The sequence below is a fragment of the Amborella trichopoda genome, chromosome 6 (genome assembly GCF_054954075.1).
Source record: "Amborella trichopoda isolate Santa Cruz 75 chromosome 6, AtrichopodaSantaCruz75HAP2 v2.0, whole genome shotgun sequence".
NCBI lineage: Eukaryota > Viridiplantae > Streptophyta > Magnoliopsida > Amborellales > Amborellaceae > Amborella > Amborella trichopoda.
The window spans coordinates 36,352,899-36,366,646 of record NC_142341.1 but is presented as its reverse complement, the minus strand read 5'-3'; the positions used below and the strand labels follow the sequence as shown (position 1 = coordinate 36,366,646).

The window sequence follows — 13,748 nt, the reverse complement described above, 5'->3', positions numbered from 1 at the left end:
GTTTTAGTAAATTTGGTTGTGCTGCTTGTATTTGTGCACTTTCTTGTTTTGGCATCTTTTTTTATATCTAGGTTTTTATGAATCTTGTCATCAGTTTTGTTTTGTGGGTTTTATTAGCTATGGTTTGATTGATGTTCTTTTTGGTATTTAGTTAGAGATTGATTACATCTAGTGTTTCTTATCACTTCATTTTTGTATCTTTGGGTATTAAATTTTTCTTTATTTCCAAAGTTCTTATCAGTTTTTAAAATCTTTTCTTAACATAATGCTACAATGTGGAAACGAAATTCGAACGATTTTCCTTAATTGTCTGTTTTTTGTATATTTTAGTTCACATAGAAGTGATTAGTATTTTGTTCACCCAAAATTTTAGTAATTCCCAATCGGAATTGGTCTTGATGTACAACTTCGTGCTGACAGTGAAACATACTTAAAGAATTGTACATCAAGACCAATTCCGATTGGGAATTACTAAAATTTTGGGTGAACAAAATACTAATCACTTCTATTTGAACTAAAATATACAAAAAACAGACAATTAAGGAAAATCGTTCGAATTTCGTTTCCACATTGTAGCATTATGTTAAGAAAAGATTTTAAAAACTGATAAGAACTTTGGAAATAAAGTTTCCTTAGGACAATTAGCAGTTACAATAATGTCATTCACATATATAATTAGGACAATTGTGCTGGTCTTGGTATGTTTGATGAATCAGGTATGGTTAGGATGACTTGAGTGTATCTATTCTTTCAACAACACCATTGAACCTCTCATACCAAGCACGAGGAGATTGTATTAGTCCATAGATAGCCTTCCTCAATCTAGAAAGTAGTCCTTTATATCCTGAAGCTCAAAATCCAGGTAAATGTAGCATGTAGGCTTCTTCCTGCATTTTTTCTTTTTTTTGGGGGGTAGTTTAGTGGTAGGAATCGAACTTGAGATAGCGTTGCTTATGTCAAGTGCTAACCACGCAAGCTCAAGCATGATTCCTATTTCTTCCTGCAATTCCCCATGAAGGAATGCATTCTTGACTTCCAATTGATGCGAGGGCCACCTCAAGTTAGCTATTAGAGACAGATGTACCCGAATGGAATTCAACTAAGACACATGAGCAAATGTTTTTTGGTAGTCTATTCTGTAGGTCTGAATATGCCCCTTGGCAACTAATCTTGCCTTGTATCTGTCAATAGTACCATCAACCTTGTGCTTCACAGTTTAAACCCATAACCATGTGCTTCACAGTTTAAACCCATTTGCAGCCAAACAACTTCTACCCTTCAGAGGGTCTACTAGTTCCCAATTACCATTCTTAAGTAATGACCTCATCACCTCACACATTGCCTCCTTCCATTTGGTATGATCTAAAGCCTCTGTAACACTTGAAGGAATAGAAATATAAAGCAAAGAGGACACAAACTCACTGTAGGATGGAGAACAAGAACTCATAAGAAACAAAATTGCTAATTTGAATGAGCACTGCAATTATTTTCACCTTCCTGTATAGCAATGGGAAGATCTTATTGATCATCCTGAGAATTGATGGAATTTGAATTGATTGTATTTGCATTAGGATTACCTGGATCAGAGGTATGTGACTGGCTTGGAGGCATGTTAGTTATGATGGTCTCAACTTCTTTTTATTTCCCTCAAGTATAAACTTTTAATTCCTTTTTGTCCATCTTCAACATTGTACAACTGCCCCCCCTATTCTCATAGTATATGTAGCCTTTTACAGATTCGGGATCCGACTATGTACGATTGAGACCAAGAAAATGAGTGAAGCAATGAATAACTTTAGGAGGAACACTAAAAGGAGGACGACCAAGATGAAGAAGTTTATAGGCAGATTCGTAGTTTAGATCACGAGAAGGCATCCAATTGGTGAGATAGCAGCAATTTTTTATCAATATTTCTTTGGTACATTCATACTCAAGAGAAGAACACGACTAACTTCCAAGAGGTGTCTATTTTTTCTTTTAGCTGCCCCATTTTGTTGTGGCGTGTATAAGCAAGAATTTTGATGTTCTACGTCATATGTCCAACAACTCTCCATTGCTATACTCTTCACCTTGATTAGACCAAATATCTTAATTTTTAGTATCATACTTAGTGTGGATCATTATGAAAGACCTTGATAACATCTCTGGTCTTCATAAGAGAGATGCATGTACACCAAGAGTGATCATACACAAAAGAAATAAAATAGCAATAAAAAAAATAGAAGTAACAGGAGATGGACCCCATACATCACAATGGGCAATAGCAAAAGGAAAAGTACTTTTAGTATTACTGGGTAAAATATAGTCTTTACAATGTTTTGAAAGGTCACAGACTTCACTTTGAATCTCTGAAACACAAAGCCGGAGATGCCACTGCCATATCCGGTCTTTACTATCATAATGCTAGATAAAGAGCTTGAGGAGTAGTAGACAAGTCAATAATATAGAGACCACTAGCTTCATGACCACTGCCAATCATCTTCCTCGTATCTCGGTCCTAAAAAACATTGGAAGGGAAAAAGGTTACGTTACAATTTAGGCTCTTGGTAACGCTATTGATGGGCATTAAGTTTGTAGAGCTAGGAACATGAAGAACTGAAGACAGAGACAATTGAGGGGAATTCTTTTTCATGCGAAATATTTATAGTTCCTTTTCCAGCAATGGCAAAGAAAATGATCCATGAGCAATTCTAACCTTTTCTCTACCAAAACAAAGAGAGTAAGAAGGAAACAAGGATGACATATCAGTCATATGATCTGAAGCTCTAGAATCAATCATTCAAGATTGTTCAGATGGATAAAGAGCGACATGATTAGTAGAAGCATGGATACTGAGCGGGCAGAGGAAGATGTGGAGGTGGTAGATGGGCCATCTAACTGTTCAAACAACCAATGAAGGCTCTCGATTTCCTCCTTAGGAACTGATGTCTTCTTTTGGGCGTAAGACAAAGGTGGAGTTCTATTGGGTTGTCTTTGATTTGTATTAATGGTTGCTGAATCACTAGTGGATGAAGTATAGTGTGCATTGAATTGCCCAGGATGATTGAATTTGCTGGTCGGCCAACAAGATCCCAGCAATTCTCTTTGTACAATAATGATCACATTTCAGCTTGCTTTTTTATCTCCTTGATTAGGACCCCTTTTCAAAATTTTCGAAGTCAATACGCCTTATTGTTCCTAGGAGGTAATGAGGCCGAGACAAGGGCTGAACGATCTATTGGTTGTGTAGGTAACATGACACCTGTTCTACTTTTCTCACTCTGAATATAGGAATATACTTCAATGAGAGATGGAGTGGTACATTATCCCAATTGAGGATTTGAACTAGCTAACTCAAACTCAGGGTTCAATCCAGCCAAAGACTCCAAAATATGATTTTGTTCCACAAATTTGTTTCTATTCCCATCTTGCTTATATATGGGTTTAAACATCTAATAATGATCCAGTCCCCATAGACTACAAAGTGAGTAGAAATATACTGCTAGAGACCGCTCCCCTGTCGAAGGTGGAATATCTAATGCCTCAATTGGTACACCCTTTACACATTCTTGCTATGGGAGTAAGTGTGGTGTACCGAATCCCAGATCTTCCTCGCAATCCAAAAAAACAGAAAAGCCCAACTAATTGAAGGTAGCATTGAGTGCAACAACTAAGAGATTACAATTAAATTTCCAGTCTTCCACTTCTCATGCGAGGATTTGTCTCTTCAGGTTAAATTATATTTTTCCATTGATATATCCCAGCTTCCCTCTTCCACCAATAAATATTTTAGCAAGCTGTGACCATTCTATTATCCCATCATGGTTACTAGTCGTAATTTGCAGTCTAGGGTTTTCTCCATAGATACCCATGCGAGAGCATCCAGAGTACAAGTGGTGGTAGAGAGTGCTCTGAATTACTAGTATTGGACATATCGACAACCAATAAACGCTAGAAAACACTTGCTAATTAACACAAATAACCACTTGACCGACACCGATTAACATAATCAGCCACTCTACTTCACTCCACAATGAGATCCGAGACCATCCATACAAGCGATCTTGGTAAAATATGAGTCTTGCAACTCGTGATGAGGGTACAACATATTGTAGGAGCCTAGAAACCAATTTTGAATCACCATAACATCCCAAATAGTTCTAAGGTTTTCGGTTCAACATCTCTAACTCGACCAAGATAGAAAGTAACCTTAAAATAGGTTTTGATGCACCATAAAAAATTTTCAGATCCGAGTCCTCAATTCACACAAGCCAGATCCTAGGCTATGGCCACCATTAATATTTAGATTGAATTTTTCAAACCACAAAAAAAAATTTGTGGAAAGAAGGAACTGTAACATTAGGTTTCTTTTCTCAATCCATACCTGATTTCCAGATCTAGGGTTTCTGACCATGCTGCCATTTGAAACCTTCTCATAGTCAGATATCACTATTAGGGTTTCAATCACATAACTTGAAGCTTCCTACTGTGATACTAAGTCAAAAATCATCATCATCATTTTAGCTTTTTCCTAATTAATTGGGGTCGGCTACATGAATCCTGGTTCTCCATTCTGCTCTATTCCCATATCTTTTTGGACTGCTTCCAACCATGTCCTTTTTGGCCTACCCCTTACCCTTTTCAGTCTTTCCACTTGAACTAACTCGCATCTCCTAACAGGTGCTGTACTTGGTCGGCACCACACATGGCCAACCCACCTAAGTCTACTCTCTTTCATTTATTGCCTAAATTCTCTCAAATAGATTCATTTTGAAATCTATCCCTTCTTGTCTTGCCACTCCTCCATGTCAACATCCTCATCTCCGCTATACTCATCCTCATCTCAACATACTAAGTAAAAAATACAGCAAGCTAATGTATGAGATGAAAGAGTATGGGAGGCATCAAGGTCGAGGAAGAGAGAGAAAGTTAGAAAGAGATATGTGGGTGGGTCTGTTTGTGTGTGTGTGAGAGAGAGAGAGAGAAAGAGAGAGAGAGAGAGAGAGAGAGAGAGAGAGAGAGAGAGAGAGAGAGAGAGAGAGAGAGTCACTTGAGGAGGAAGAAGGAGAACAGGGTCACAATGTTGTCCCATTGGACTTCCATGCCCCACTTACATACTTCTATATTAATAAATAAAAGGTTTGGGGTACAAACGTCCCCTTTGGTGAGGGAAGCGATAAATAGGCCTTGGGGACTTAAGTATAAGAAGGAATAAACATAAACTTACTTTTTCACAACACTAACTAATAAAAGTTACTTTTCAAGCCCCCCATGTCCTCATTCCATATGACCGAACAAACTGTCCATTGCACGTTGAAGAAATCCTGAAACTTCAGTGCTTCTCGTTGATTTCCTTGACCTTTTCCTATGGCCTATCTAGTATAAATTTGAGTCATATGACTTTTCGCTTTTCCTCTTCAATGCACCATCCTGTTTTGTGGAGATTCTAATTTGCAATATGGCCGTATGTTCATCAAACTCAGCTTGATTATATCACACCAGAGTTGGAAGAGCTGCCCAATGGTCTTCACTATTCCATTGTAACGAGATTTATAAAAGTATTAAGGCTTATTTTAGAAAACTATGAGGTCAACTGTAAGTTTATTCTTCATGGCACTCTACCTCACATATGCTCCTCTGCCTTAAGTTGTGGATGCACTTAGCTACATATTAACTGGTTGTTATTTTACATATTAACTGGTTGTTTGTTTTTTGTTGTATTCCTGGTGATGTAAAAGTACATGTTAAATGCTAGTGCTTCAGAATACCTGACTATTTTCAGTTTGTGTCCTGATTGTATTGAGTTTTCTGCTGGGACCTGTGATATAGTAGTTCTCTTCCTCAAATAAACAAATTATGGGCATCTCTATATTAGCTCCTTGTTAGATATGAGGGTTTTAAGGTGTGGATTACTTCCCATTTCTTATCAAAGTTGCATTGACCAATATGGGTATTATATTCATCATAGATATTTTATTTTTACTTCAATTGTTTTGTGGTTGTGTTAGACTGCTTTATAGATGAATACCTAAATTTTCTTGCTCTTTGTGCAGTCACATTTCTTGTCAAGTGGATTGACTGGAGATGGGCAGTGGATTGTTCCTATAACTTTATGTTATGGTTCATACAATACTCGCAAAAACTTCCTCTTAAAAAGTAAAGTAGGGGATATGGGTTTATCAGAGCTATTGCATGAGAGCAATTTTGGTTTGATGGGAAAAAGGACTCGTTCGGACACATCAGGAGATTGGATTAAACTCAATATTGATCAAGCTGGTTTCTATAGGGTGAAATATGATGATGAGCTTGCATCAAGAATTAGAAGAGCAATAGAAACAAACTCCTTGTCTGCAACAGATCGATTTGGTTAGTCATAATAAAGCTAAATATTTCAATAGTTCACAAAATTTCTTTATCTGTGTTTCTTATATTCCTTATATATTATTGTTTGTCAGGTGTACTGGATGATGCATATGCTCTTTGTGCGGCTTGCAAGCAGACACTATCCTCTTTGCTTTCTTTAATGGTTGCATACAGGGAAGAGCTTGATTATACTGTCTTATCATGCTTGATTGATGTGAGTTGTCTTTCATGCATTTCCTTTGAAATTGTGATTATTGCTCGCAGTTTAACACAATAATAGTTATTTGCAGGTAAGTTACAAAGTTGTGCAGATGGCTGGTGATGCCATTCCAAGCGTATCTAATGACCTGAAACAATTTATCATCAATCTTTTGCAGTTTGGGGCTGAGTAAGTCTTTGAAGTTTTCTTGTCTTTTTGTGTGTTTATTTGTTACTTGCGTTCCTATGCTTGTTAGATTTGCTTAGTTGGGAATGCATTAACTCAAGTGTGGGGAAAAAGGAATGGGCCTTAACATTCCCACTGCCTCATGTTTTGTAGGAATTGATGACAAGCTGGTACTTACTTTCACTTGTTTAGACAAATGTATGAAAGCATATTGGAAAATACAAACTAGAACCTGCACAAGGTGGTATATGTGTGTAGTCTTCTTTGATGAATGCACAAAGAGGGAAATATGAGGTTTCATGAGTTTGCAAGAAGTGGGATTATGGCCCACCGAACCTTGAATTAGATAATATACTTAAAACATGAAAAAAGGCCTTTGGACATATGGATAATTACATAAAGGACCTAAGGGTGAACCATAAAGTCCTGATAATACAAAATTAGACCAAAAGGTCTTATAACATAGACATAACTAACTATATCGTCTTCTAGGGTGGCCTTCTAGACAGGCGAGCTAATACGGGAATGACCGTCCTTACCACAAGGATAAGCATTTGGGGAAGGAGAGCTGCTGGATCCATGATTGCTTTGTATACTTCTATAATCGGTGCACAAATATCTTGCATGTTCAACTTGGTTAAATTTTTTCCAGAGAGAGAATGGTTGTTTGTCAATTCTTTCTATGAACTAAGCAAGTAATAATATTTGTGCACCGACTATAGAAGTATACTAAGCAATCATGGATCCAGCAGCTCTCCTTCCCCAAATGCTTATCCTTGTGGTAAGGAGGGTCATTCCCGTATTAGCTCGCCTGTCTAGAAGGCCACCCTAGAAGACGATATAGTTAGTTATGTATATGTTATTCATTCGTTGGTTTATGTCTTTAAGATTTAAAATTTTTATGAAAATTCTGTTTTTTAGGGCTTTTACAAATAATGAAGTTTTTGTTTCCTAATAATTTCTATGGGATATTGCAAATTTATACGGATTCCGACATGAGTATCGTGTCTAGTACGTATCTAAATATTCTAGTATTTTGACACGAAAGGCTAGTACCGTAGGACTCATCTGTACAAGAACGATTTGTTTGGGTGTGTGGAGTGATTTCATGCAACTGTGTTATAGTAATAATGAAGCATGCCTTCAAAAACCTTGTTAGTAAACCCTAATTATTAAGCACTCATTAAACTATGATGAACCATCTTAAAAAACCAGAACTTGTAAACTCAACATAAAATTGCTTTTTTTTTGGCCCAATAAACTCAAGGTAGTCCATTTGATGGGATGTATCACATCTAGGTTTTGAAAGGATTATTTTTTAATCCCAAATTTTGTATATGGCCTCATGTAACGAGGGGAAAAATGATTTCGAGTTCATAAAGGCCTGGATCAACATCTGCCAAATTGACAGTTTAGATTCATTTTTGGAGAGGGACTCATTTTGACTTCTTTTGGGGTGCATATTCAACCTTTTTTCTTTTTGGCAATGATTGTTGGGATGAAGGAGCACAATTGCAAAATTTGGATCATACAAATGTCATAAACATGCTCTTTTTAAAGAGTGGTTTTATTATACTAAAATGTAATGGTGATATGAAATCACTCCTCTCTCTCTCTCTCTATATATATATATATATATATATATATATATGTGTGTGTGTGTGTGTGTGTGTGTGTGTGTATAATGCGTCTATAGAAATAGTTAATCATGGAAAATTTATTTCGATATTGCAGAGCTTATGAAATTGTGTTTTCTCTTCTATTTTCAGCAGCGATTTCTGGTGAAAAACTGAAAAGTATAGTGCTATTGAATCATTGATATGAAATTATAAATAGAAGAGCATTGCATAAACTTTGTCTTAGTCCAAAATATGTGGAACAAGCACCGTCATCTTCCTCCTCCCCTGAGGTGGGACAAGCATCATCGTCTTCTTCCTGCCCTGATTTGGAATAGTATCTACAACCTTTACCCCAGAACTTCTCCTCAGATCTCGATTTCTAAGCCTAAACCGAAGCCACCCCCTCCCCACCTCTCCCTGTCTTCTAGGGAAGTCATCAAGCCAAACCCGAAGGCGAAACAAGCTCCACAGGCCTCCTACACGCAGGTGGTTGCCTCTGCTAATTCTATCCCCACTATCTCTACTGCTCCTCTTTCTGAGGGGCGTACACCTACCCCAGATGCTTCTTCTCCGTTTCGTCCCTTTCTCATCCCTACCCCTGCAGAGGAGTCTGTCCCTCTCATATCCAAACATCTCACTTTGCTGGTGGAAAGCTTCCAACCTAGAAGAGACAATGTTAACGGTATTGAACGATGGGCTCAACGCCTCTGGGTGGAACCTAACCTCCCTTGCAGACGGCTCTGTAGTGGAGATTTTCTTTTCTCCTTCCGCTCGCATAAACATGCCCTTAGTGATCTTCGGGAACCCATCTCTTCCACCTTCAAAGGGGCCACTCTCAACCTTCGAGTGTGGTTCCCTAAGGAAGGGTCTTTTAGGAAGCAGAGAATTAGGCTCATTGCAGAACACATACCGCTCCACGTGTGGTCCCCGTCCACCTTCAGGAGAGCGGCGAAAGCTTGTGGTAACCTTGTATCTATCCGTTGGAATTCTTTAGAATCGCTTCCTCTCGGGTCCATTCGTCTCCTGTTGAAGCATCTGGATAGCAACCTCGTTCCCCCCTACATCTGGCTTAAAGTTGACCACCTTTACTACCCTGTCTCGCTTTCGTGGTCGGCGGCCTCTCCGCAATCGGCCAACTTCTTTACCCAAACGGACCATCTTCGCTCAAGAGCTCTCATTCTCACAGCTGGACCACCGTCTCAAGGAAGCTTCGCCACACCAGGAGGCGACATTGACAACCACCCTCTTGTCCTGCACCTCTCAAGGAGCACCACCAACCCAATCCTCCCAAACGACCCCAGCCAGCCACCTGGTGACCACCTGGCGATCATTCGGGAAGCCTTGAACAGTTGATGGAGGTCATCTAGCCGCCTTCGCACGCGGCACATGTACCCCATCAGTCAGACTCTAGTCTCGAAGGCAGCGGGCCCGTTGGCCCATGTAGGTCACTTCCTGATTCCACCACCATCTTTTCCCATCGGCCCGGCAAGGAAGTCGTAGAGGATCGTGAACCCTCTTCTCAGCTGCAGTCGACCAGCCCTCCGTCTGGTCCATGCCCGTTTCAGTCGTTCGGTCTTCCAAACGATCCCGGCCCATCCTCCTCATCCAGGCCTGACCCTCTCTCGAACCGACGGCTTGTTCAGCCGGGGGTTTTACCGAGACAGGCTTACATCCCTAGAGCCTCTACTTTTCGATTAACACCTGTGCCTGTCGATCCTTCGGTCTCCTGCCCTCTGTTTCGTTAGACCGACACGTCTCCCTCCGGCCACCACTGTACCACCCACCGCTTGTGTCTTCCTATCTGCCCACCCCTCCCTTGTTGTCACCGTACCCGTCCTTTCAACAGTCGCCCTCCCCACCTATAGCTTATCCTTCTTCGTCAACCAAAGCACCACGGGTCTCCCCTACTGTCCCATTTAGTGACACCTGGCCCCAACCCTTGTCCCGAGACAAGGAACCCTTGATGGCTTCGAGCAAGCCACCCGTTCTTCCTACTTTTCAGGTGACTCTTGTTCTTCTTCTTCTCTTCTTCTCCCCCAGGGATCCCCTTCAAACTCCCTGCAATCCCCCTCTCCTTCTTCGACCCCATCCACTGTGGAGGATCCCTCCAAGAGCCACGTTCCCCCTCTTTACCCTTGGAACCAGACCTATCTATGTGCCTTTGGTACTCCCCTCTCCTCTTGGTTCACCATCCTCCCCTCCCTTTTTCTTTCTAACTTACCTCCCATTCTTCTCTGACACAGAGGTAGGAACAGCCCAGCAGGAAATTCTACCTACCCCTGCTTCCTCGTCTCTAGGCATGGACAGATCGATGCTCCCTTTCGGCATTGTGGCAGTGTATTCCATAGATCCCTCTCCCCCGGACCTAGATTTGATCTCCTCTTTGCTTGCCTCTCATCTCTCCTTTACGCCACACTTGGTCCACATTTACCGGGTTCAGACCCTGTTATTCACCTACCCACCATACCTGTCCTAACCGTATTCTCCTCTGGTTCCTCACCAACAGCACCACTTCCTGACCTATCACCGCTCCTTTCCCCTCTTTGGATTCTCAACCTCCTATAACCCTACCTCTTACCCATCTCTTCTGGCCTCCTCCTCCTCTTTTTACAATGATCCATTTCACTTCTCACCTTCCTATTACCAAGGCCCCTACTCTGATCCGCTAGACACACTTAGCCCGCTATCTTCTCCCACTCCCCTTGACATTGCTTACCTAACGGTCCCCACACAATCTCCGAATCCGGGACCACTACCTACCTTGCCTCCTGACCTATACCCTATCAACACACCTGCCCTACACTCAGCACCATATCGCGAGTCGCCGAGTTGACCAACCTCCCTCATCTCTCACCCTTCAGTCGACGAGGGGGTCTACGGGGATGGGAGCAACAGGGAGATGGAATGACTTAAGGAACCCATCTCTCCCCCTTCGGCTGACTCCAACGCCGAGGGGGTTGACGGGGTTGGGAGCAACAGGGAGATGGAAAGGATGAAGGAAATATACCATGTTATGGGCTTTCATTAAGGTGGCCCGGCTCATAGGTTCTTACGTGCAGACTCACAAAGCTGGTTAATGGTGAGCTTCAAAGGACACATGGAGCTCTTAAATCTATTCTCCTCGATCTGATACAAGAGTCGCCCCTTACAAGGGCTGCTACCATTGACCTCCCTTTCTAAGGAAGTTTGCTAGACTAAACTAGTAAACTCTTCTCCAATTCCCATTGTTAACCCATGAAGATTCTTACGTGGAATGTAAGAGGTCTGGGACAGTCGTCCAAGAGGGAGGCTGTCAAGGATCTCACCTTAAAACACTTGCCGTTGATCTTAGCCCTCACTGAAACGAAGCAGCCGGAACCCACCCTCCAACTAATCCACCTAGTTTAGGCCTTGCCAATGGGTTTCTTTGTCTGCAGTTGGGGCCTCTGGCGGAATTTGGGTGGTCTGGAACCCATCAGAACATCTTCTCAGATCCTCTCACATAGGGGAGTTCTCGATCACAGTCCTGCTCTCTCGCATACCTGACAGTTTCCCTTTCAAATTCTCGGCCATTTATGGCCCCAACTTAGCCTCTCTCAAACCTCAGTTCTGGGCTCAATTTGACCATGGGCCTCCCTACCGCATTTTGTTTGGTGTCTGGGGGGGATTTCAACACTACCAGATGGTCCCATGAAAGAAATTCTAATCCCACCTTCTCTCAGGGAATGATGGAGTTTTCGGAGTTCATTTTTCATCATGAACTACTAGGTATACCCCTTCAAGGAAACAGTTTCACCCAGTCCAATCACTCCTCTCAACCCTCTCTTTCCTCCTTTCCTTGAATTGGGAGGAACAATTTCCGGGCTCTCATGCTCTGGCCTTGTCGACTGTCCTATTCTTCTCGACACTATAGCAGTCACGAAAGGATCGAAGCCTTTTAGATTTGAACTGGCTTGGCTTGAGGAGGACTCTCTCTCCGACCTGCTTCCAACTTGGTGGAACTCCTTTTCCTTTTCCACCCAGGTCTCGAGTAGAGAAGGTTATAGATTACAAACCAAAATCCAACTTCTCAAAGCCGCTCTCAAAACCTGGAGTAAGTCCATCCCTAGGAATTACTCTCAAACCAAGTTCTCTCTGTTGAATTCCATCGAAGACCTCGATCGTTTAGAGGAGTCCAGACCTCTGACAGCCACTGAATGAACTTTAAGGGCCCAAACCAAGCTAGAATACTTTTCTATTTTGAAAAAAGAAGAGTTGTATTGGTTTCAGAGATCTAGGGTATAATTGGTTAAAACCAAGGGACCAAAATACGAGGTTCTTCCATCGTATTGCTAACTGTCACCGAAGAGATAACATGATTTCCACCATCAAGGTGAATAATCTTTATCTCCTTCAGCCGGAGGAAATCGAGTTGGCCATCCTCGGTTTTTTCAAGGCACTCTACATTGCCCCTCAGGGTCCCAAACCACGGATGACTGACCTAGACTTCCTAACTCTGCCAATACACTGAACATCTTAGCTGGAGCGCCCTTTCTCTGAAGAGGAAATTTATAGGGCCTGTAGGTGATTTAGCCAAAGACTAAGCGCTGGGTCTGGACGGCTTCCCCATTGCCCCTTTCAAATCTTTTTGGTAAACCTTTCGACAAGACTATGAATTCTTCCTTCGGGGAATCCTTCACAAAGCCATCAACGTCACCTTCATAGCCTTAATCCCCAAGGTTGAAGGGGTAGAGGAACTAAAGGATTTTCGTCCAATTAGTTTGCTCAATTCTTCATATAAAATTATGGCCAAGGTGCTAGCCTCAGGTTAAAACAAGTTCTCCCCCTCATCATTTCGCAGTCACAATCAACCTTAATTAAAGATAGGCAAATTCTTGATGGGGCGTTGGTGGCACATGAGTGCCTACACTCTAAGCACATTTCCAAGAAGCCAGGACTCAAATTTCAAAATTGACTGGGAGAAAGCGTATGACCATGTAGACTGGGCATTATTGGACGAGATAATGGCAAGAATAGGTTTTGGGGTTCGTTGGAGAAAGTGGATGAGAGGTTGCTACTCTCAACCCCACTTCTTGATCCTCATTAATGGGATCGTAAAAGTATTCTTTCCATCCTCAAGGGAGCTCTGCCAAGGGGATCCTCTATCCCCGTTTCTCTTGGCCATCACGGTAGAAGCCTTTAGTCGGTCAATCTCACGATTGTACTAGGTAGGTCTCCTCACTAGCTTCAAGTGCAGCACTCAAGGCTTGATGGTGTCTCATCTGCAATATGCAGACGACACCTTAGTGTTCCTTGATGCTTCTTGTGAAGAAATTAAAAATCAGAGGCTCTATCTCAAATGCTTCGAGGCAGCTACAGGCTTCAAAGTAAATATGGAAAAATCAAAGATGATGGGGGTGGCACTCACAAATGACATAATCAGA

At 41.6% G+C, this 13,748-nt stretch overlaps 1 protein-coding gene across 1 annotated transcript in view; it reads left to right on the top strand.

Annotated features, from left to right (window-relative positions):
* APM1 (aminopeptidase M1) overlaps window positions 1-13,748 on the top strand; it is a 68,587-nt gene that overhangs the window by 43,708 nt on the left and 11,131 nt on the right. Inside the window, exons 11-13 of the mRNA XM_088870264.1 lie at window positions 6,033-6,345; window positions 6,435-6,556; window positions 6,633-6,730. Of these exons, the coding sequence (XP_088726390.1) occupies window positions 6,033-6,345; window positions 6,435-6,556; window positions 6,633-6,730 (533 nt within the window). The remainder of the gene's footprint in view (window positions 1-6,032; window positions 6,346-6,434; window positions 6,557-6,632; window positions 6,731-13,748) is intronic.